Source organism: Crinia signifera, chromosome 4 (assembly GCF_055691185.1).
Source record: "Crinia signifera chromosome 4, ASM5569118v1, whole genome shotgun sequence".
Lineage (NCBI taxonomy): Eukaryota > Metazoa > Chordata > Amphibia > Anura > Myobatrachidae > Crinia > Crinia signifera.
The window spans coordinates 181,236,085-181,262,017 of record NC_139220.1 but is presented as its reverse complement, the minus strand read 5'-3'; the positions used below and the strand labels follow the sequence as shown (position 1 = coordinate 181,262,017).

Here is a 25,933-nt window from a genome sequence, read left to right as displayed (position 1 = left end):
GTCCATCCTGGCGACACAGCGATCCCTCCCATACGCTCAGTAAGTATACCGTTCATGTATTGTCATGTTATGGTCATATTGATTGTGCATATAAGATGTTCACGCATTGTACTGAGTTATGTATCCTAGTGTGCTTTAGAAGTTGAACTGAAGTTTCCTGGGATGCAGGAGGGAGGAGCCAAAGAAGTCAGCATAGGTGCCTTTGCTCCTGTGGAACCTCCTACATCCCAAGGTTAGCTGTGTCACCAGGATGGACTCAAAGAAAGGGGTTCGAATGGTAAGTTCTTACAAAAATCCCCTTATCGAACACCGAGCCTAATTTATTACGGCGAGGGGGTTTATTTGGCAAAGATTGTTTGTTTTCGGCGAGGATCGACAAAAACAAGTAATCTTCGCCTTCTAACCCCCTATACTTTGTGGATATATAGACAGAAAGCAGAGGCACTCCACGGACTTGTAAAATAATGGGCACAGGGGCACACAGGAGTGTGTATGTATATATATATATATATATATATATATATATATATATATATATATATATATATATATATATATATATATATGCGGTCGTCATATGACTGTACACCTAGACATTGTAGATCTAATATACCATGACCACACTTATACGGTGTCCATGTACACATATTGATTTTTCTTGTCAACATTTTACTTGACCATATTGTGCATGTTCAAGCTCTCTGATCCTTATTCTGCACGCACAACACACCTGTATTTTGCTGTAGCATACCAGGGATTCTTTCACAATAACTCAAGATGCTGTCATTCATCATCTTCAGAGTGTTTGCATTTGCACTTGCACTGTAGCATCCAGCGGCAGGTCTGCAGTTGTGTTGCATGACCTTACTGTACAGGGCCTGCGTGATTCCTGCCTCTTCCCTAACCATTCCCCCTCTCCAGATGTAAGGAGTTGAATGTGCCAAGATCTGTGTAGATCACTTTATGAGCCTGCAGAGAGTTTTCTAGCAAGACAGTTTATGCAAACTGCACAGTACTCAAATCACATCAGCATGTTTATGTATGTGCAATAGACCGCAATGTTTAGCAACATGAATCTCACAGGGTGGCGGAGAAGTTACACTTACACAGCAGGTCGACGCTAGGCCAAAACCCCAATGCATTTCGTCATTAACGGACTTTGTCAGAGGGTCAGTTGATGATGAAACGTGTTGGGGCGTGGCCTAGCGTCGACCTGCTGTGTGAGTGTAACCTCTCCGCCACCCTGTAAGATTCACAGATCCACGCTGCTAAACACTGCGGTTGTGATAACTGTCAGTAAGGGTACATTACCCTTTGCTTTTAAATGTTCTTAAAAGCTCTTTTATGTGAATAAAATTACATTACATATTGCACTATGGTGCGCTCCTGTGCATATATATATATATATATATATATATATATTTTCCAGGTTTAAATATTCTACGTAGCAGCAGCAGCTTTTAGAAGGCTTCACTTAGTAAATAAGCCCCTTACGCTGTATGAACGTATTCACCATCAAGAACACAGGGTTCAAAAAGGATAACACCACCTCACTGAAGAAAAAAATGGAAACCACAAAATCGAACCTTGAAATCTAACAACTTAAAATAATGGAAGCAGTCCTGGATAGCTGGTTATAATATCTAAACTTATGGACGGGTAAATCATAAGTTCTATCAGCTATGAATCACTGAAAGCCTACCAAACATTCACTCCTGCTACCTGCAAATGTTGTAAGAGGAAGCGCAGACTCTCCATCAATATCATCAGTCTGTATGTAACCATGGCATGATGGGACAATAAGCACTGTTCCTTCAACTGCAGGCTGGTCCGCTGATTCTTCTAGAGCTGAAGGCCTGAGATCCTACATCAGATGAAATGTAGGTAAGGTTATTTTACATTTCCGTTATAAAGCACACAGTGATGCAAGCTTTTCTACTGTATATCACATAAGAAATTTACGTACACTGTGTAAAAGTGTTTAAAAATGCGATTTTAATTACCTACCGGTAAATCCTTTTCTCTTATTCCACAAGGGATACAGGGGTAGCTTATTATAATGGGGTATAGATGGGGTCCGAAGGACCCAATGCACATAAAAACTTCAACTGGGTGTGCTGGCTCCTCCCCCCTGCTTGACAGAATCTCCTAATCAAACTGTGGCCCTTATTCAGATCTGATCGCAGTACAAATTTGTTCTTAAAATGGGCAAGACCATGTGCACTGCAGGTAGGGCAGATATAACATGTATAGAGAGAGTTAGATTTGTGTGAGTTTCTCTGCAGGGTAAATACTGGCTGCATTATTTTTACTTTGCAAATTAGATTTCAGTTTCAATACACCCCACCAAATGTAACTCTCTCTGCACATGTTACATCTACCCCACCTGCAGTGCACATGGTTTTTCCCATTTTAAGAACAAATTTGTACTGCGATCAGATCTGAATAAGGGCCTGTGTTCTGCCAGTCTCTCACCTAATAAATCACTCAATGCAGAAATATGTGCCTTTAGTGTTGCCACCACCAGACCTTTGTTTAACCCTTCACAAAGAAACTGTAGTACATGCGAGACATCAGCCTTTGGGAACTCAAACTTGTCCTTAGACCACTCTGCGAAGATTCTCCAGATCCTATGATAAATGTCTGAAAATACCTTCTTTCTTGCCTGTAGAAGAATGTCAATCACTACCGGAGAAAGACCTTTATCCTTCAGTTGCTGCCTCTCAACTTCCAAGCCGCTAATCGTAATCTTTGTGGTCTTGACACATGCTCTCCACCATAGGAGACCAAGCCCTCCTGGGCCAATACGGAAGTATGACTATCACCTGTACCTGTTCTGATCTTCCACAGCACCCTGTGGTGTGAGAGGAAATGGTGGAAAAACGTATGCCAGAGCAAACCATCAACTCTAGAACCGAGGAGTCTTCTTGTTGCTTGCCGTTGCCATGAGGTCTATCTGTGGCTGGCCAAACTAGTGGACTACTAGTTGGAAAAATTAGTCTTTCAGTTCCCATTCTCCAGGTGCAATTTCGGCTCAGCAAGTGTGCCAACTGATTGTCCTCCCCTGGCACTTCGACAACAGATGTTCCTCGGCCCAAAGCATTATGCCTCGAACCTCCTCCAACAGAGGCCGGCTTCTGGTCCCTCCTTGTCTGTTGATATAAGAGACTGTAGTTGCGTTGTCTGAAAACACCCGAATGTGAGTTCCCACGACGTCTTCACTGAAGACCTCTATTGCCAGACAAACTGCTTTTAGTTCTCTGATTTGAAGACAGCTCCACTTCCTGAAGAGACCAGACTTCCCGACTGGTCTTGCCCAGACAATGCGCCCCCCCCAACCTGAAGCGCTTGCGCCTGTTGTTAACACCACATATTGTGGACTTGACAAGGAAAGTGTACTGCACGCCAGGCGATCGCTCCCCAACCAATGCAGGGACATTCTTATTGACTGTGGTAAACTGATCTGGCAGTCGAACGGCACATGATTCTTGGTATACTTGAGGATATACCACTACAACGCCCTCATGTTCCATCTGGCCCAAGGAACGACATCTACTGTAGACGCAATCATTCCTAGCAGACTCAGTGCTAATCTTAGCGGCGGCACTTTTCCATCCTCTTGTACTATGCGAACCAGCTGCTGAATTTTGGGGACCAAATGGCTTTTTTCCCAATTGCCCAGCCAGCCATGGTCCTGAAGGAATTGAATAACGACTTCTGCCACCAAGATGGCTTCTTTCTCTGAACATGCGGAAATCTGCAAATCGTCCAGATAGGCCCATATTGAAATTTTCCGCTTCCTGAGGTATTCAATTACAACCACAAGGACCTTCGTAAAAACTATTGGCGAGGACGTGAGGCCAAATGGAAGGCAGGTAAACTGAAAATGGCTTCTTCCCACGCAGAACCTTAAATATTTCCTGTCTTGCACCCCAATAGGGACATGGAAATATAGACCCATCAGAATAGACTTGGCCGACTCCATATGAAACTACTTCTTCCACATTCTGTCGTTTACATTTCTTAAGTCTAGGATAGTTCTGAATCCTCCAGAACTCTTCCTTATGACAAATAGGCGAGAATAGAAGACTAAACCTCTTCTGGGACCACTTTGACTGCTCCTGAGTCTACTAGATCCTTTATGCTTGACTTTAAAGCTTCCCTCTCTGACCCTGGGCTGGGGAGCTTTGAATTTCAAAATCTTTCCTGGCTGGGTTTTGAAAGAAATTCTAGCCGATACCCATTGGAGACCACCTCTAACATCCATCTGTCCTGCTTCCAATTTTGAGCAAACTTTAGCAGTCTCCCTGCTACTGGAACCTTTTCCACAAGATATGATCCGTCACTGTTTTTGGATGCCTCTTTTAATTGATTGATGAAAAAATGCCCTGACGCATACCTCTCCCGAAATGGCCTACCAGGCCTATATGATCTAGCTTGTCTAAAGTTTTGCCTCAGGAAATAATTTGATTTGGGTTTATATGTGATTCTTTGGGTCAGGTATGTGGTAAAGGACAGGATTTGCTTCTGTTTGTACACATTTTATTAAGGGCAGCCACCAGCATTGCTTTTGCTCATAAATAATTAACCATTAATAATTTGAGTTGGTCCTGGACTACCAACCCAGGGCACCCCTGCATGTGTCCCGAGGCACCCCAGGGAGCCGCGGCACACAGTTTGAGAACCACTGGTGTAAGGGAATGGTTGTTCTTGTAGTGACCTCTCTGATACAGTCACATCAATTTTTGGGATGCTACACCACTTTATGAATTCCTCATCGTCAATAAAATATATGCGATCAACATGCTTCAACCAATACTCTTATCTGCATTGGCCCACTCTTTAGTCATGATATCCTTAACCACGTTATGATCCTCAAATAAGGCATCATAGTCAGTTTTCACTAGCTGTTTACAATTCAAAGTCTTATATAGATCCTTAAGGACAACCTCAACTAGCTCCAAATTAAAGATACGGTCCTCTTCAACCAGTTCACCAGATTCTGCACTGGAAGCAAAGAAACCTCCGTCATCAGACCCAGTATCTTTAACCCCAAACTCCAAGTCATATTCCAGACTTGTCTGCGATCTGGACCTTTTATTACTCTGAAACTCTTCTTTAGTAACAAAGTTCCTCTTTATTCATGACATAAGCACATTCGATTGAGACGACATGCCAGCACCAGCTGTAGAATCTTTAACACAATCTTGACACAAAGACTCTTCACCCACAAAAGCATTTATCACAAACCGCACACATCCTGGCAGACTGCTTTTTCTTGGAAACCTTGTTCTTAGCAGCAGAAGGCACACTAACTAATCTATCCTTTGCAAACAAAAATAGATAATAAATAAAAAACAGTCCTCAGCTGAGGACTTTCCTGGGCAGCGATACAGTGGCTTTTTGAGAAGCTTCCTCCATAGTTTAAAACTGTCCATGCTGCCGCCCAGGTGAAGCATCGCCAACCCCGCACTGCCCAGGACCAGCAGCATACAAGCCTACTGGAGGTAAGGAAAATAAAATAACACCTGCAATACCTAAGGAGACAGAAAAAAAGACTAGTAGCAATGGGGAGGAGCTGGATGATATAGGGGAGTGAGAAGAGGAGGGGCAGTGTCCTAGGGAAAAACTACCTGTCTACTATAAGTGGGAGAGAGCCATTGTGTGAAGTAGGAAGAAGAAAAGTAATTAAAATCCCATTTTCTCTGGCATCCATAAGGGATACTGGGGTAGCTTAGTATAATGGGGACGTCCCAAAGCTTCCAGAACTTGGGAAGATGACTGCAGCACCTCCCGTCCAAACTGGGTATCCTCATTTGCTAGTGTGTCAAATTGGTAAAACTTGACAAATGTATTCTTCCCAGACCACATAGGGGCCTGGCACAATTGCAAGGCACCCCGAGCAGCCGCCCAGGATGACCCCCACCAATCTAGTAGAATGGGCCTTAACCGACTGTGGAACAGGCAAAGCCACTGAAGCATATGCCAGCTGGATAGTTAGCCGAATCCATCTAGCAATAGACTGATTTGATGCAGGAAATCCCTTCTTTTTCACGTCATACAACACGAAAAGAGTATCCATCTTACAAACCCTAGCTGTTCGTTGAAAATATGGAAGACGTCTCAGACCTTGCCAGCACCACAATCTGCTGATTTAAAATGAAGCATCAGCACCTTCAGCAGAAACTTCTGGCAGGTCCTGAGTTCAGCTCTATCCTCGTAAAAGGTCAGATAAGGACTTTTGCAAGATAAAGCCCCCAATTCAGACACGTGCCTTGCTGAGGCCAAAGCCAAAAGCACAACTGTCTTCCATGTGAGAAACTTGTACTCCCCTTTGGTTCCCGATCTGGGTGTAACTCCCCCGGGTGTAGATCATAGCGGCTCAGATAATCCGCCTCTCAGATCCCCACACCCAGGATGAACACAGCTGAAATTGCCAACACATGCCATTCTGCCCATCTGAGAATCTTGGACACTTCCTTCATACAGGCCCTGCTTTTCATTCCGCCTGGTCGGTTGACATAAGCCACGCAGTGGTGTTGTCCAACTGGACCTGGATGGGCTGATTTCGAAGTAGACTTTCCGCTTCAATCAGGGCATTTTATATTGCCCGAAGATTAAATATGTTGATCGGGAGAGATTACTCATGTGTCTGCCACTTGGCCTGGAACTGGAGTCCCTAAGTTACAGCGCCCCAATCTCTCAGACTCACATCTTTCGTGAGGAGGATCCAGTTCTGAATTCCGAACCTCTGACCCTCCAATAGTCTGCAAGGTTTTGGTACCATGAATAGGCTTGAGTAAAACCCCTGCACCCACTTAGAGGAGTGACTGGTATAACAACCTGAGCTTTTGTCAACTTCTGAATAGCGTTTAGAAATAATGTTCTTAACTCCGGAGGAACTGGGAGACTTGTTTTGAAAAATTTTCTTGTGGGAATTTGTATAAAATCTAGTCCTGGGTAGCCAACTCCAGTCCTCGAGAGCTACCAACAGTTAATGTTTTCCAGATCTCCTCACAGAATCACAAGTGAAGTGAGTAATGAGTGCAGCAACTAGGTTGGACTGGAGGACTGGAGTTGGCTACCACTGCTCTAGTCTGTATCCCTGGGAGATTATCTATTTCACCCAGGAATCCTGACAAGAGACTTGCCAAACCGAAGCGAAAAACCTTGAACGGGCCCACACCTTGAGTTCCCCCACCGATGGAGGGCTGGCATCATGCTGAGGATTTTGAAGAGGCAAAGCTAGTGTTCTGATCCTGTGTAGCAGAGGCAGCAGGCTTATGTGGCTTCCCTCTGATGCCCCTGACAGCATTGAAAGCACCCCGGGCCCTTCCCCTGAACATAGGGCTTCAAAAAGACTGAAGAGAAGGTCCCGGATACCAATGCCTAGCTGGTGTGGCCGCGGACGGGAGGAGGATCGACTTTCCTGCCATAGCCTTAGAGATCCAGGTGCCTAATTCAGCTCAGAAAAGCCATTCCCCAGTAAAGTTTCCACACAATTCTTTGAGTCAGCAGACCATTGTCTAATCCATAGGGCTCTGCTTACAGACGCCGCCATCATAGAAGTTGTGGCATTAATAGCGTCAACCTCCTTAAAGGAGTCACAGATGACATGTGCTGTGCCCTGAATGTGTTGTACCATTTCTACTAGGGTCTTGTCCCCCACTAAGCCCTCCTGTAGCTGACCAGCCCATGAATGTATGGCATGAGACATCCAACAGCCAGCAATAATAGGATTGGACTCTCCTGTGGCTGTATAAATAGATTTGAGTGTGCTCTCTATTTTCCTATTTGCCGGTTCCTTCAAGGCCCCTGAAACTGGTAGTACTGTCTTTTTTTTATAACCGCGATACAGAAGTATCCACCACAGGTGGGATTTCCCAATGCTTTCTGCCCTCAGCGGCAAAAGGAAAGGTAGACAACAACTTTTTGGAAATTGGAAATGTCTTATCAGGATTAGACCAGGGTTGTTTAAACAGATCATCAAAAACACTGGAGTTGGGAAAAGTGATTACGGACTTCTTTTGTGTAAAAAAGGATTGAGGGGATTCCGGTTCTACAGCAGGAATTTGTTAAATATCACAGTCAGGAATATTTGTGTTTCCTTCAGCCGCGATCCATGGTGCGGTGTCCCCTGTGTCCCTCTGGTCCCTGTTTGGCATCCCACACCGATTCCATGCTGGTCCATTGCTGTATGGGTGCCGCCATGACACCTGTGGTCATCTGAAAGGCTGAACTAATTGCACTGCTCGCTGTCCTGAACTCTGACCTGTACACCAAGGTGTACACAGGTACTTCCTGGTTCTGATTGCTAAAGTGGCTTGTAGTCAATCACATCTGAGCAAGGGGGATATTAGCAAGGCTCATGGCATTCCAAATTGCCTTCAACAACTGTTCTGTTCCCTGTGTGCTTGTCTCCAGAGTTCCTAGGCTCCAGGCTATCATATGCTCCAGCATTATACCACCTGTGACCTGCTGCTTCTGCTCCAATACTGTTGGTGGTTAACCCACCACCTGCCAGTTTGTCTCCTGCATATTTCATCTCAGCGGTTGAGTTGCATCCAGCCATCACCAGCAGAGGTCACCGCTGGCTCCCAGGCAAGCTACCTCTTCCCATACCAACTACTTGCAACAAGTCCATCTATGTCCTGATAGTCGACATCCCTCTCTGACTCCCAGGCCATCAAGAGGCATCTCCGGCTCTCAGGCAGCCAACAACTGTCACCGGCTCCCAGGAAACTGATACTTAAGGTGCCCATACACTAGTAAGATTTATCTTCAGATCTGGCTGGTTGGAACAAAAACCTGGTTATGGATGAGTGACAGTTTGTCAGTTTTCCAGCATTTCCAAGAAAATGGGCCACTGTCATTTGCTCTCATCCATAACCAGGTTTTGTTCCAACCAGCCAGATCTGAAGATAAATCTGCGTGTGTATGGCCACCTTTATCTCCGGCTCCCAGGTCGTCAGCAACCATCCTGCCTTCCAGGCCGATGCCTCCTGTCATCAACAGCTTCCACGCCAATGACCAATAACCCTCTCAGTTTCCAGATTGACAATCATTGAACTCCAAGACTTTCAAGACTTCCAGTATACATACCCCAGAGTCCTCTGTCACCAATCAGCTTGTTCCAGAGGACCAGGACAAGGGGCTGCGACCTGCTCGTCGGGCGCAGCTAAGTTCAAAGCTCCTTGCGGGGCTCCCTGGTGACCACCACCAGCGAGTTAGACTCCGTGCACCTATTCCTGCTCTCCACAACTGTCCCCTTGTGTCCCAGTGCATTTCCTCATGATACATCAAACAACCTTGATTCCTGTTTCCAGCACCCTCCACTGGCCCACCCAGGTCACAGGGTGGCGTGGGGGTGCATTTAACATTGTACGCACCCATTAGGGTGCTTATACAATAAAAAATCGTATTGGGGCTGCTTTTAACATTGTAATCACCCATTAGGGTGCTTATACAATAAAAAATCGTATTGCATTGCATCACATGCGGCTATATGGCATGCGATGCGATGGCAGAAGATGCCATAAGATGAAAAAATTGGGCGCCGTGCTAGGAAACAAGTAGCGTAATTTGTTAAATGCAAAAAGTGCTACTATATAACATTACTATGATACAATAATTATTATACAATTTAACAGCACGGAACAGCACCTTGCAACCAGCAGCGCCACCCGGACCATCAAGGGATGAGCAAGGCAGACACCTTGCAGCCCTGTCCACTAGGAGTGACATCTTTATGTTATGGGTGAGGAGGCAAAGGGCACATTGCTTCTCTACAACGATACTGTACTGAGGATGGGGAACCATAGTTACACAATCCATATACTGGATTACCATTTGATGTCTGGCAAATGGAAAAGTGCAGATATACTATATCATCATTGACTATGGGTGATTGTAACTGTAATGCTGGGCATTGGTGTTTCTTATATCACACATGTAGGAAAAAGAAGACTCTTTTTTGGGGGCACACTTTGAATGGATGGCATTTGTGTCAAAAAATATACTGTATATACAATGGGTAATTAATGGTTTAAAACGTAACTTTTAATAGAGTCAAATTATAAGATAGAGTGATCTCAGAACATGAGATACATTGAAAGACACACAACACATACAAACATTGATTTAAAAGGCAAAATCACCCGCCTTAAAAGCGGAAATACTAAACTACACCCCTGATTGTAATAATTGGATGGCAAAAATCTAAGCAAAGCAGAAACGTTAAATGATCTCCGATGTAGACAATTTAGTGTCAGAGATAATAAGTCAGCAATTTGTTTATATGGTCAGTGATAACTACTGCTTTATAATTTGAGTATTATACAGTAACACCTGGTATGCAGATAATATATTCTCATTTTAAGTTAAATCTGATCCGCAATAAAAAAGTATCAACGCTTAACTAGGACACATTATTTATAATCACTTCAGAACATTTGTATGTAACCGTGTTTTATCAATTTAAAGCATACATATGTGTCTAGATATTTAGTAATAATTCATTGGCCCTTTACATACAGAAAAGGAAACAAAAAGATGGCTACAGTATCTGGTTTCTCACTCTGTATCTGCTGTCTTATCATCATATACAAATATATATTGGATGACGGATGAGAGAACAGAGGAGAGATAATGTATTGCCTGAAATTGGCCAAAGAAAAAGATCTTTCTGCTGTTCCTGTAAACGGTATCCGGCTTTGGCTGTTGCACAATTAAGTCATAGCAACCATTACCAGACCGTACCAGTGAATGAGAGAGAAGATTAAATAAAAAGTTTAGCATAGAGAGGTAAAGTATTGGAGAGATAAAGTGGGCACAATTTTAGATTGGAAAAGCGTCCAATTTGAGAGTTGGATACTATAGTGTCAAGATTTGCCTTTAGTCGCTCCCAGTAACCCCAAACATCATGAACCAGAGGATGATTGTTTGGAGAGGCAGTGGAGAAAAGGAATCATGACAGAGGTAAAGATTTGGCCATGAAGAATCCTTCTGCTGCTCACGTGAAAACTGTACTTGAATGTCACTGTTGCTCATTTAAACAGTGCAGTGTGTTTATGGCCAGTTTCGTGAGTGAAAGAGGGTTTAAATAAAGATACAGATTTTAAGAGAATTTTAACAAAGTACTCAGTTGGTTAGATGCAATAGTAATAATGCTTGTGTCTTATCTGATAAGCGCCATCTGATGCGGACCCATTCTGTCCATATGTATCGTCATAGGCATGAATTTCCTATTAGCGTGTAGTCGGACAGGAAGCGCCGGGATAGCAGGCTGTTTGTAGCTTCACAGTCTGCGGAGTGTAGTGGTAGCCGAGCCGCAAGCGCCAGGTATTCTAAGTGGCTTACACAAGATCAGTCTGCCAGGAAGCCGGTCCTTGATACGCTTAGATTGACAGGGGTGTAGTAAAGTTGCCAGGGGGCAAGGAAGATGCGTCTCGCCCCTCCCTGGGGCTTGTTCACATCAGGATGTGAACAAGCCCTACTAGATTGTAAGCTCCTCCGAGCAGGGCTCTCTTCCCTCCAGTTGTCAAAGCCCACTTCTCTTCACATTTCACTCACAGCTATCCTATACTCAAACACTCAGTGACCATCTTCGTCTGCATACTCACCTCCATCATTGGCCTCAAGCCTCTTATAGTATGTTGATTGAGTCCTCACTACTTATATTTAAGCTGTAATGTGTATTGAACTGTGGCGCTCTTTATTTGTGCTCTATTTTTGTTATTTATTCAATGTTATGCCAAGTTTTGTCTCCCTGTATTGTTTCATTGTACGGCGCTGCGAAACACTTGTGGCGCCTTATAAATAAAATTATAATAATAATAATAATAAGGCGGGTGATTTTGCCTTTTAAATCAATGTTTGTATGTGTTGTGTGTCTTTCAATGTATCTCATGTTCTGAGATCACTCTATCTTATAATTTGACTATTAAAAGTTAAGTTTTAAACCATTAATTACCCATTGTATATAAAAGTATATTTTTTGACACATATGCCATCCATTCAAAGTGTGCCCCCAAAAAAGAGTCTTCTTTTTCCTACATGTGTGATATATGCTATTTCTGACTCAGGGGAGCACCTCCAACCCTTTTGAAATACAACACTGACTTACTATTCAGGTTATTTAATTGGGATTTGGATAATTCCAGAATTGTATCCGCCACTTATCTCGACCTAAATTATTGTCAAGGTGGTGAATCCTGTGCGGGAACCACTCAAAAAATTATCCACATTGGTGTTTCTTCAAAAGCATATGGCCACATTATTTTTTTTGTCAAGTTAAAAGGGATTCTTCTCCTGTCCCAGATATTCTATGGTTTTCCCTCCCTGTGAGTTATTATTATTATTTACAGTTTCTTATATAGCGCAGCATATTCCATTGTGCTTTACAATTGGAAAGTTCTGTACGATGTGGGAAAAATGTATTGTTAATCTCAAATAGCACAAAAAAAGTAACTTGAATATATATGTGTGTTCATTGATCATTATGATGTTCCCAGAAAAATATAAGCAGATACTTGATGCAGTGCATCTAATGCCTCAGTGACATAATTTGGCAATACTTACTTCTTTCTCATAGCTTTCCGCCAAGTCATCTGACTTTATGCGTGCACATGAGATATCTTCACTCGTTTCAGGATGATGCGACAGTTTTGTGTTGCTCCTCACCCTCATCTTTAATGATTGCTCAGTACAATACAAAGAGTCGTGGCTGAGGGTTATGTCAGTGTGCTGGATCTCCTGGGACAGAGAGTCTGTGTCTATAGAATGCGAAGGATTTTGCAGATCATTCTGCTGCAAGTCCGAATCAATAGAAACCTCAGTCTGACAAAGCGGTGCAGATATTTCATCAGAAGCAAGTGTGCGAATAATAATGCCAGGTGTATGACAGTGGACTGTGACATTGTCATTTGTGTTCAGGAGGTGCTCGGGCTGTGAACAGATGCAGGGTAGGAAAGGTGAAAGGTTAATCTGTGGAATAAGAAATTCAGTCCTGTCTGCTATTATTCGTAATAAAGAAAAAAACTGCCTAAATTATAAATTGTACAAAATAATAGGTTCAATAGAGTCATAACATTAGGATGCGATTGTTGTTACTGTGCTGAAAGCTCCTACACTGCATGGTGTACACGCTAAGAAGCCCGCTGAGGGGTGACACCCAGGTGTGGCACGTACACACCTTGTGATGCCACTGCAGATGAGTCCTGCTACTGCCTTGCAGTGTTTGCTTCTGTGATGTGCACACCTAATGTAGCTTCTATGCCAAAGAAGGCCATGATCCATTTGCAGCTTCGGCTTTCCCATAGAACCAAATGGATCTCGGCAGCATACATACGCTCACAACTGCAAATATCAGGATCCAGTAGTCTCACTATGGACCAGATGCACTAAGCTTCGAAAGTGATAACATGTAGAGTGATAAGCAACCAACCAATCAGCTCCTGCCTGAGAGTTTTCAAACACAGTCTGTGACATGGCTGGTAGGAGCGGATTGGCTGGCTGTTTATCACACTCCATTGTATTACTTTTGAAGCTTAGTGCATCGGCCCTATGTAAGCAAGGCTGTAACAATTTCATCTGTATATATGAATTAGATAGGTAAACTCATTCCACACATTTCCACAATATATTTTATATGGTTTCAACTTAAGAAACAGCATTTTTCTCTGACATGCAGCAGGGACCGCTGGAATCACTTCGGGTATTAGAGCTGGGAATGCTGGGAGCTAGGCACTTCTTAATATTAATTAGGGGATACTGGCTCCTCCCCTCTAAGACCCACAATCCCCCAGTGAGAAAATTGTGCCAGGGAGTTAGGTCACAGTTTTTTCTGCTCCTGCACATTTTTCAAGCTTTTTGCTCTATTTTTTTAAAAGAGTACTTTTCACTTGGTAGCTATTGTGAATCCCTTCCCCACCTATTGAAAGGTGTGGGTCTGGGCATTCAGCGCCCCTGGATATCCAGGTCGTCAGTCAGGACCTCGTTAAAGGTGCCTGCCTGCACGGGTTCCGTGTTCCTGCCGCCCCTCCAGCAAAGGGGACGCCAGTCACGAAGTGGAAGCCTCCGGTGGTGAGTAATGCGCTGAGCGCACTTTCCACACGCCGTCCCCTGCTCTCCGTCTGCCGCGCTGTGCGTTGTTCCTCTGCAGCGTTGTGAGGCGCCGCCATCTTGCGGACGGCGCGTCCTTGTGTACAGGTCCCACTCGGCAGAACTAAGTGCCGGAGGCATTACACGGAGGAGCGCTAGCAAGCGGGTGGCTCTGGACGCTGTCAGGTCTGTACAGGCTGGCTAGGTAAGAGGGAGAGGGGACTCGCTATTCAACAGAGGCGGGCATGGCGCGGGCATTACGCAGATACACAGTAAGGCTGACTCTTTCCTGTTCACAGGTCACTGCAGCTTAGAAGGCTCGGAAGAAAGTTTATTACTGATACAGTGTTTTGCGCTGTATTGGTCTTGGTGTTAACAGGGCTCATTCTCCTCCAGGTCTCACAGAACCCTGAGGTTTTTGGTTTGTGAGAGGTGTATCTGTACTCAGTGTGTGTGTGTGTGTAAGCCTGTATCGCGCGCTGTTATTGGACCGGGCGAGCAGGGATCATGACGGGCAAGTCCAAAGCCTCTCAGAAGGTTTTTGCTTGTACTGTTTGTACAGCAAAGTTTTCTCAATACACAGCTGAGGGAAATGCCACTGTTTGTCAGTCATGTTCAGGTGCTGAATCTGCATCACTGGCGGGGTCTCAGGCGCCCCAGTGGGCCTCAACCTTGGTAGGTACTATGTCCAAGCTCACTTCTGAGTTGGCGCTGGCTCGCAGAGCTGAGCCTTCGTGGGCTACAGCCCTAGCAAGGTCTGTGGAGGGGTTAGCTAGCTCCATGAGCAGACCAGAGAGGCCCTCTACATCTGCCAATAAGCGACCTTATCAGGCTCTTATTGTGGAGGATGATTTAGAGAAGGAACAGGATCCATTTCATGAAATGGAGGATGGTGAATGGGAAGAGGTTCAGGATGCCATTCCTGAGGGAGAGCCGACACCTTTAGGTATAGAGGCTCTTATTATGGCGGTAAAGGAGGTGCTTCGTTTACCGGAGGATCCTAGACCAGAGCCGCAGGAGTTTGATCTGTTTGGCGGGGTTCAGAGAACATCAGTGGTCTTTCCCTGTCCAAATCAGGATCAGCTTGTGGCAGCATGGAAGAACCCGGACAAGCGGTTCCAGATTCCCAGACGTTTTCCTTCTCTGTATCCTTTTGAGCCAGCCGCTCTAAGCAAGTGGGAAACTCCACCGCCTGTGGACACCTCAGTTTCCCGGCTGTCCAAGAAGACGACACTGCCAGTCCCTGGGGCTTCGGCCTTGAAGGATCCTTCAGATAGAAAGATGGAGGCTACCCTCAAGGCCATTTATGTAGCAGCAGGGACTCAACTCAGACCGGCTATAGTTTCGGCCTGGGTAAATAGGGCAAATGTCAAATGGGCGGAGTTAATCATTGAGGGGTTGGAAACCGGTATACCTATGGAGGAGCTACGCCGCCTAGCCGAACACATTAAGGAGTCGGCTATGTTCTTAGGAGAGGCTGCTAAGGATGTATCCTTAATTTCTTCTAGAATCTCAGCTAGCGCCATTTCTGCGAGGCGAGCTCTCTGGCTTCGCTCTTGGCAGGCGGATGCGGAATCTAAAAGGGCTGTGGAGGGACTTCCCTTTTCTGGGGACATCCTCTTCGGGCCTGAATTAGACAAATGGATCTCACAGGCGACGGGGGGAAAATCGGCCTTCCTACCGTCTGCAGCTCCTCCCCCTCCTAGGCGACAGTTCGCAGGTCCGTCCTTTCAGACCCAGCGCCCCTTTCGGGGCAGAGGAAGAGGCTTCCAGTCGTCCAGAGGTTCCAGGGCCAGAGCCCGTCCCCAGGCTGCTCCAAGAGTCCAGGACCCTAAGCCCCAGCAGAAGCCGGTGGCATGACGGTTTACCAGCTTCCGTCAATATTTTACCGGTAGGTGCCCGTCTGTTGGCCTTCGGAACCCAATGGTTCTCCCTGTCGGAGGATCCTTGGGTTCGCAGGGTAGTTTCAGAGGGATACCGAATTCAGTTCGATTCCACTCCTCCGGTACGGTTCTTCACAACGGCTCTACCATCAGCTCAGGAAAAGAGAGCGAGCCTGCTAGAGGCCATTCGGATCTTGCTGGAGGCTCAGGTCATCATGCCGGTCCCAGCAGCTCAGAGGAACACAGGGTACTACTCAACCCTCTTTGTAGTCCCCAAGCCGGATGGGTCAGTCAGGCCCATTCTCAACCTGAAGCCTTTGAATCGGTTAGTCTCTTATCAACCATTCAAGATGGAATCAATCCACTCAGTGATTGCCTCGTTGGAGCCAGGGGAGTACATGATATCCTTGGATATCAAAGATGCTTACCTACACATCCCGATTTGGATTTCTCACCAGGCCTTTCTCCGTTTTGCCATCGGTCGGGATCATTTTCAGTTCAGGGCTCTGCCCTTCGGATTATCGTCAGCGCCCAGAGTATTCACCAAAACTCTATCTGTGGCCATCGCATACCTCAGGTGTCAGGGGGTGACCATAATCCCCTATTTGGACGATCTCCTAATCAAGGCCCCAACGAGGGAGTTACTGGAGAGTCAGGCGAGGTTAACTACTCAGACGCTCACCAGCCTGGGGTGGATAATGAATTTCAAGAAATCCTCTCTAGTCCCATCCAGGAGGATCCTGTTTCTAGGTCTTTGGCTAGACATGGAGGCTCTGAGAATCTACCTGCCGGAGGACAAGATCCAGGCGATCTTGGTTCAGAGGATCTTACTTCCACAAAAGATCAGCCTTCTCCTGTGCACGCAGCTTCTAGGGAAGATGGTGGCAGCTTTCCCAGCGCTGACGTGGGGACGTTTCCACTCAAGACCGTTTCAGTGGGATCTTCTCAGGAAGGGTGCGGGCTCGCACCTGAATCTTCACAGAAGGATCCACTTGTCGGCCGAGGCGAGACATTCACTACTGTGGTGGCGACACAGGAGTAACTTGATAGAGGGTCGTCGGTTTGCAGTCCAGGACTGGATTGTGTTGACGACGGACGCAAGCCTCCGCGGCTGGGGTGCCGTAGTGCTTCCCCTTTGTCTCCAGGGCAGGTGGGACCTGCAGGAGAGTCACTTGTCCATCAATGTCTTGGAGATCAGAGCCATATACAATGCTCTGCTGGAGGCCCAGGAATTCCTTCAGGGTCGACACGTAAAAATAAGATCGGACAATGCCACGGCAGTCACCTATGTGAACAGGCAGGGCGGCACGAGAAGCAGCATGGCCATGAAGGAGGTGGGGAAGATCCTTCAGTGGGCGGAACGGTCAGGAGTAATTCTGCTGGCGGTATTCCTTCCAGGTCGGGAAAATCTAGAGGCCGATTTCCTCAGCAGGGAGGACCTACACCCAGGCGAGTGGTCTCTCAACCCCGAGGTGTTTCGAGAGCTCACCGACAGATGGGGAGTTCCCGAGGTGGACCTGATGGCGTCTCGGAAGAACCATCAGCTACCAGCATACGTGGCACGTACAAGAGACCCTCAGGCCATAGCGGCAGACGCTCTGTCAACGCCGTGGGAGTTCAGATTTGTCTATCTGTTCCCTCCACTTCCACTTCTGGGCCAGGTACTGAAGAGACTCAAGAGGGAACCAGTGCAGGCTATTCTCATAGCGCCCTGGTGGCCTCGCAGAACGTGGTTCTCAGACATCCAGAAGTTACTGGCAGACGAGCCAGTTCGGTTGCCCCTCAGACCGGATCTTCTTCTACAAGGACCCTTTTTTCATCAGAATCTGCCACAGCTGCATTTGACGGCGTGGCTGTTGAGACCGAGGTCTTGCGGGAGAAGGGAATTCCAAGAGCTGTAATTCCTACGATGTTAAGGGCCCGAAAGCCCGCCTCAGCAGCGCATTATCACAGAATATGGCGCTCATATGCGGGCTGGTGCGAGTCTAAGGGCTGGCCATTCCGGGTCTTCAGGTTGTCCCGCCTTCTGTTGTTCTTACAGAGAGGGTTGGACGGTGGTCTGAGACTGGGTTCGCTTAAGGTCCAGGTCTCAGCCCTGTCTGTCCTCTTTCAGAAAAGATTGGCCCTCATGCCTGAGGTGCAAACATTTTTTCAGGGGGTTCTTCGGGTCCAGCCTCCCTTCGTACCTCCCACAGCTCCTTGGGATCTGGATTTGGTACTGGCCTTCTTGAGGTCTGAGACCTTTGAGCCACTGGACAGGGTGGAACTGAAGTTCTTGTGCTGGAAGACAGTGCTTTTGCTAGCCCTGGCCTCAGCTCGCCGGGTTTCGGAGCTGAGTGCTCTGTCCTGTAAGCCTCCGTATTTAATTTTCCACGAGGACAGAGCAGAACTGCGTACCCGGGCCGGGTTCCTTCCGAAGGTGGTATCCTCATACCACATTAACCAGCCTATTGTGGTGCCGGCTTTCCAGGGAGATTCTCCGGAACAATCCTCTTTGGACGTGGTCAGGGCCCTTCGGATTTACGTCAATAGAACCAGGTCTATACGCAAATCGGATTCCTTATTTGTGCTCTATGACGCTTTCCGCAGGGGGTGGCCTGCGTCTAAACAGACAATTGCACGATGGATCAAGTGGACGATCCGTAGTGCTTATCTTCAGGCGGGACAGGTGCCCTCTGTCTCCTTGACGGCGCACTCTACCAGATCGGTGAGTACGTCGTGGGCCGCTGAGAGAGGGGCTTCTATCTCTCAGCTGTGCAGAGCGGCCACTTGGTCGTCTCAGAACACGTTTGTAAAATTTTACCAGTTTGATACCTTTGCCGCTTCGGCTTCGACCTTCGGTCGTCTGGTTCTGCAGAATCCTCAGCACTCTCCCTCCCGGGGCTTGGTCTTTGGAACCTCCCCGAAGTGATTCCAGTGGTCCCTGCTGCATGTCAGAGAAAAGAGGATTTTGGTACTTACCGGTAAATCCATTTCTCTGAGATCAGCAGGGACCACTGGACACCCGCCCGGCTGCTGGATTCTGCCTGTTGTGGTTGCTGTTGCAGCCCGGTCCGATACCTGCGTGTGGTATGTATGGTTATGATTTTTTTATGTTTTTCTGTAACCCTTTCCTCTGGTGGGCCAATTTCCTCACTGGGGGATTGTGGGTCTTAGAGGGGAGGAGCCAGTATCCCCTAATTAATATTAAGAAGTGCCTAGCTCCCAGCATTCCCAGCTCTAATACCCGAAGTGATTCCAGTGGTCCCTGCTGATCTCAGAGAAATGGATTTACCGGTAAGTACCAAAATCCTCTTTTTAAACTTCTGACAGTCAAAATAGGTAATTGAAGGTACTAACAGCCAGATTTGCTCATTTAAACATAAAAGGAAATTTTTATTTTAATTGTAAAGGGAAAGGCTTATAATAGGTTATAACCTAATTATCATGGGCTTTCTCATCATAAATGAGTTTAATCAACTTGCACTGTGTGTTTAATGTATATCATTTTACCATCTATTCTGCATTTCTGTTTCGGTCACTGATTTATCTGGCGTCAGTAAATTAGGTTTTTTTTGCAGTTATTATACATGTAATCAGCATGCGTGCTCTTACTCACAGATAAGGCGTGCACAATAATCTGCTCTGGGGATGCTGGGGAGGTGTTTGATGTCAAGGTCACACCTGGGCTTGAGGTTAATGTTACTGGAAGACTTTGGCTGGAACTCGTCTGCAAGATAAATGTCCCTGTGGTGCCACTTGGCTGTAAGTAGAAGGACTTAAAGACATAAAGAAATTTGTTAATTGCAATATAACAAAAGGACACTGAAACTATGTGTATATGCAAATAAAGTTATGAACACAATGTACTATTTTATTGGTCATTTTCCATGCACTTACTGGCAGGATCTCAAATGTCTGAAGTGTTCCACCAGAAAGTGTTTCTGGGTCAGCACCGGGAGAGGAGGAGTCTGATGAGGCTATAACACATAGAAACATTACTACAGTATGTATGCCAGCATATTGATAACCATAGAAATGATTATAACATTAACCAGCCAAATTTGTATCTCATAATATTCACTAAAATTAAACTTAAAAAAAGTTGTAAAAAACATAGTTTTCTCCACAAATTTGCTAAATATATCTAAACTACTGCCATTTTATTAATTAATAAGAAAATAAATTATTTCAGAGAGAAAGAAAAAAAAAAATACAATAATTGCATGGACTGTCCAGACTACTATAAAACATTGAAATATGATAATTATAATCACATTATATATGCCTTTATGTAAAAGATTTAGGGGGGTATTCAATCTTGGGTTACGACTAGCAATCTGTCCCGACAGCAGTGACCCTGGCCCGTTTTCGTTTTGCTCAACCGCAAATCCCCAGGCGGGATTCAATGTCCCACCTGCCGATAAGCGAAAAGGGGGCGTGTCTGCATAAACTGCTGTGAATTGTTGAGATCCGGCCGTGTTTGTGACAATTCAGGGCCGTGCTCGGCAGCTTTTAAAGTCGGGCCCATTCTGTCGATCTGCCTCTTCAATACTGTCGGGCACCCACCGCTATTTCCCCTGTCAGAAATAGCAGCGGGGATTGAATACCACCCTAAAATGGTTTAAAGCTCACTGACTGGTTCCACTTACTCATGCAACACAAAGTTTACAGATTTTAGCGTTGATTGTCACAGTTACAAGTATCATTTGTGATCAATGGTCATAGTATTATTTCTGTATCAGCCAATACATAATGGAAATTTGCTCATGAATCATATGCAAATCGTATGCAAATATCGGATGCGATTTGCATACGTTTCGATCTGCGATGCGATTTAGCACATCCACACTACCACATCAGCCCGAAGCGTGGCGATCGGATGCGGTACGCGTCCTCACAACCTGTTTATACCCCACTATCCACATCAGCGTGGAGTTGATGTTAAAAAGTGTGGTGAGTGCAGTGAGCTACCGAGCCCGTAGTGCGGCGAGCCCCGCGAGGGGACACGTAAAACGACCCCAAAGCGTGGCGAGCGGATGTGAAAAAATAGCCTGAAGCATCATTACTTGATGTGTATTCCGCATCACCTCGCCACACTTTGGGCTCGTTTTTCACGTCCGCTCGCCGCACTTCGGGCTCGGTCGCATGCTGCGCTCGCCACACTTTCTAAAATCAACTCCACGCCGACGTGTGCTAAATTGCATCGCAGATCGAATCGTATGCAAATATCAGATGCGATTTGCATACGATCTGCTGGGAAGTGCCGTCGTGAAACTAAACAAGTACCAAAATAACATCTAAATCTTGACTGATTTAATATGGATTGTGCTGCTAAAATAGGCCCCACTTGGCATTGGAAGGAAAAAAACAGGATTGTAGCTGTGCTTACAAAGGTGAGTTATCTGTACAGGGATCTGCAATGCTGCCAATGAACTCGGTGGAAGGCCTGGGCTGTCCTCCAAGTGAGCTACTCTTATCTGAACATGCTGCACGCTGGAGTTGCCGCTATGACACTGGATGTCCGTTTTGCTCTCCAGCTCCTGAGTGCCCAGGAGAGTAGCTTGGTTTTCATGTAACTGCCGCAAACCTTTAATTAACACTGACAACATAAATACAATTATCATTAAACAAGGCTGCCAATAAGCACCACATTCTGATTAATGAAGATCAATTCCTCATGTGTCAAACTGTTTATTAAACTGCCTGGGCTATATTGGATGACTGTGTAAATAGAGAATTAATGTTTACTAATGGATTGTGCAATAGGTTCCAACAGACTAATATTTTTGGTGAGACATTTCAAAGTAACATAGAAACATAGAACTTGACGGCAGATAAGAACCATTTGGCCCATCTAGTCTGCCCCTTTTTTTTACCCTTCAGGTAAACTCAACCCTTTTTAATCCTTATGTACTGTGTTAATGGTGATTGTTAGCAATACATTAGTATAGTTATATGCAGAAGACATTGAAAATTCATGATGAAGTTAAGAGTAAACCTAATATTCATTAAGTGATACCAATGCTGAGTTAATGAACTTCTTATTACTTCATAAACAATGCATAACAAGTGTGATAACTAGGATAACCAGAAATAACTTTTAGAGTTATCTCAGTGCTCCTAAGGGGCCTACACACGGGGAGATGAGCAATGCTAGATCTCTGTGAGAACACTGGCATGCTATTTATTAGTCGCCGGGGCAATAGCGATGCACGGTGCCGAGCATCACTATGGCCCCTACATACGGAGGCATTTTCCAAACAATCTAGTGAGATCACTTAGAAAATGCCTGGGAATCGCTATGTGTCTAGGCCCCATAAGTTCTGCATACTGCAATCCACTTGTTAATCACATACAATGTGGATAGATGACAAAGCTAAAATCCTTTCTGCGGAGCAAACTGGAAATGACAATTACATTATTTATTCATGCACGGTCTATATTGGTGTATTGGTGAGTGGTCAAAAGAGTTGCAGATTTACTTTTCTATGATAAAACAGGGAGCTCCACACACCAACAAAATACTCATTATGACCTGCACACATACGTTGTACATATATAAAATAAAGAATAAATAGGAGAAAGACCAAGACCATAATGTTTTTCTGCTTGTGCTATAGTACAAGTTCTAGTACATGCACATTGTAAGGATCTTAAATCAAGTGATTTAGCTCAATGTGCATGGATTAAGGCTTAATAATTATCCTTATTGTGTGAAAACATTTATTCTTAGTTAATTCTTAGTCTAATTAGTCTAATCACAAATCCAACAAGATCCAAAGGAAGGTCTTGTACTAATGTACATTACCTGGAAAGGACACATCCTTGTGGTTTGCGATTTGTCTCTTGACAGTCCACCATTTACTTCTCAGCCACTGAGGTGAGCGGACACTGCTCCAACCTTCTGCCAATATGTCCCAGTTAATGTCATTTTCATCCAATACCCCAAGCTCTGTAATTCTAGCGTTTAAAAAAAAAACATAAGGTACATATTTTATATATTTATTTAAAATAAATGATTATCATATTTTTCTATTGTTTTACTCGGATGCATAAGATGCACTATATCGTAGTTCTCAGGGAACAAAACCAGAATAAGGAGCTGCCCTTGCTCCTCATCTCACCATGCACTATTCCACTGCTGCCTTGTGTATAACTCCCATTCTTTGGGTTTGACAATGGAATCATGAAACACAAGATACTTCTTACCTTTGATGTAATTTTGGACAAAATATTTTGGGGCAGAGCATCTTTGTTTAGCCCCTATGTGCATAACTTACAGCTCTTCTATTTGCTATGTTTTGATGAGTACTAGAAGCATTGTTACAGACCATAAGATATAGGAACGATTTGTAATCCAATGCAACTAGGATGCACCAGGAAACTGAACAGATTAATTTAACATGTGATACTTGTATATCTGTATGCAAACAAGTCTGAGGGGGCATTCAATCACCGGCGAGCATCTCCCACTGGCTGGGAAGTGTCAAGCTTTCGGCTGCAGCTCGCCTCTTCCCGGCCGCAGCCACGCCCCTTCTCGGCCTGCTGCAGGCGGAACATTGAATCCTACCTGCAATTTTCTCGGCCGACAGCAAACTCGCCAGCCATGACCCCAGATTGAATACCTTTCTGAATCTCTGTATTTCTCAGGCTGGTATTCGATTGCCGGCAAAAAATCATTGTGTGTATTTTCCAGATTTTTTTTTTTTTTTTTTATGTATATTTTTTGGGGCTATCCAATTTGGATGGATTGAAAAAAAAAAAAAATGCCTGAAAACACATGGCTTCAGTAAAACCTGTGTTCAGTGAAACCTGTGTTTTCACTTGAAAAAGCCCAGAGGCAGGTGAAACAAAAACCCCAATAAGCGGTGGCATACGCCAGTTTATCAGGGCTAATACAATAGCCCTGCAACGAATCAATGGTCGGGGGTTATTAAATACTGGCCTCAGTCACACCCAATATACAAGTGTCAAATAAAATTAATCAGCACAGTCTTCTCATGTATCCCAGTCGCATTGTGTTGCAATCAAGATACATTTTCATATAAAATTAATTAGCGCAGTACCTTGGTGTGTCTTTGTTGCATCGCATTACAAAGACACATTATTGGACGAAAAAAAAGAGACACACAGTTGCATGGGACCAGGCAGCTCATAAGGCCTTTTGAGGCTACATATATGAGTACACATTTGTAGGTGTCCTCATATGCATATCATAATAAAGTATTAGGCAAAGTTAAAAACAAGTTTTAGAGTAGCATATATGAAGCACCACATTATATGCAACAACTCAGAAATACTAAAGAAATGATCCCATATAACAATAACTTACAACCATACACACTAAATGTTTTTTGACTGCTTACTGTGAAGCGTGATATTCGATATTATAAATGTTGGAAATGTTGAAAGTAAAATCCAAATAATGAGGATTAGTCAAACCTCAAAATTAAATTGATTTCATCTTCTTTGGTCCATTGTGTCCCACCGCTCTGCTTCCAATTCAAATAGTTTAACCACTTGGACCGACATTGTTTTTCGGAGCGAGATCCCACTCGTTCTGCCACTGAGGCCCAGGAGACTCCTTGTGTAACTATATCACCAGCTTCTGTGCCGGTAAGTTCATGGACAACATCTGTTAAGCGTCGCTCTTCTTCATCAGTCCATTTCCCTGAAAAATTGGATAAAAGTATTAAATATGACCACATTTAACAGACCAGTGAAATAGAATTTATCTTCAAATAAGACAAACAATTGTTCTCTAATGTAGGCCTCGACAAACTAAGCCTACCAGGTTGGCTATGGAACTTATTGCGTGTCCTGCATGATTCAACTGGTTTTGCTTTTTAGATCATTCAGGTTTCACTCAGAGCAGCACTGTGGTAAAAATGTGCTATTTGTCTTGAGGTTCTGACTACAGTCAGTGACATGCCATTACTGTCAACAGACATAGTGGTAGCTCACTTAGTGGGGTACTTAAGGTTGTCCAGGACATGCCTATTCAATACACCGGGGTTTTCCTCGTATTTTCACCCAGCGGCCTTTAAGCTCTTTTACATCACCGCCATCTCCTCAGAACTTTGGCTTCTTCAGGAGCTCTTCTCAGCTCCTCTTCTGCCATTGGACTACCTGTCCTGTCTCGCACTGGCTAATATAGCCAGCTCAAGGGGGCGGGGCGATGAGACTATTAGCTGGCACTGTGGGGACATGAACTACTTTTGCCGTTGATGGGGGACCCGGACTACCGTGGCTGCAGGAATTACACCGCTGTCGATAGGGGGGCCAGTGCCAGTTTCGACCGGATATCAAGGTAGAACACAGTGCGGCACATCATGTATGTGTTGTTCTTGAAATGTGGTCGTCCTGCCGTCCTGTGGCCCTGCAGTTTATTCATGGCTGGCGGCATAGGATGTTGAACGGGATCAGCTGTACTGCTATATGTGGCCCCAGCCCAAGCATTTAGAGGGAGAAAAGGTAGACGGAGATGAAGAACCAGCCAATCTGCTCATAACTGTGATTTTTTCAAACACATCCTGTAAATTGGCAATTTTTTTCTACTTTATCTGATTTAAGCAATAATGAGGATTATGGATTGGAGATAGTGATAATGAGGACAAGATAGTGATTTAGAGGGAACATTAATAAGTGGATCCTTGGGATGAAGCAGGAGATGAAAGGCCTGATTCTGGTTCATTTAATGTGTTCTAGACTGTATAATCACTACTTTTAGGTAATGTTTAACAGCTATTTTAAAAAATTACCACTGAACAATAAAACTAGTCTATTCCCGTAAGATGCCCATCATCTGCTGCCACCTACAGTACAGGTACCACTAATAAATCCCTTGCCTTTCCTGTATTGAACCCAACATCCAGACTTAACACTGTATACATATTCTATTTAATATTTATGAAAATAAGAATAGGTTCTATAATAATTTGCCCTCTCAATAACAGGTGCTAAAAATG

At 44.8% G+C, this 25,933-nt stretch overlaps 1 protein-coding gene across 3 annotated transcripts in view; it reads right to left on the bottom strand.

The window, feature by feature from the left end:
* DMTF1 (cyclin D binding myb like transcription factor 1) overlaps nucleotides 1-25,933 on the bottom strand; it is a 56,193-nt gene that overhangs the window by 5,217 nt on the left and 25,043 nt on the right. For 2 of the 3 annotated variants that reach the window (XM_083183091.1, XM_083183093.1), the window contains 7 exons: nucleotides 24,408-24,636; nucleotides 22,774-22,925; nucleotides 21,355-21,564; nucleotides 19,863-19,942; nucleotides 19,582-19,740; nucleotides 12,580-12,945; nucleotides 1,723-1,864 (listed from right to left, as the gene is read on the bottom strand). In XM_083183091.1, the coding sequence (XP_083039217.1) occupies nucleotides 1,723-1,864; nucleotides 12,580-12,945; nucleotides 19,582-19,740; nucleotides 19,863-19,942; nucleotides 21,355-21,564; nucleotides 22,774-22,925; nucleotides 24,408-24,636 (1,338 nt within the window). The remainder of the gene's footprint in view (nucleotides 1-1,722; nucleotides 1,865-12,579; nucleotides 12,946-19,581; nucleotides 19,741-19,862; nucleotides 19,943-21,354; nucleotides 21,565-22,773; nucleotides 22,926-24,407; nucleotides 24,637-25,933) is intronic. The other variant, XM_083183092.1, reaches the window with a different exon arrangement.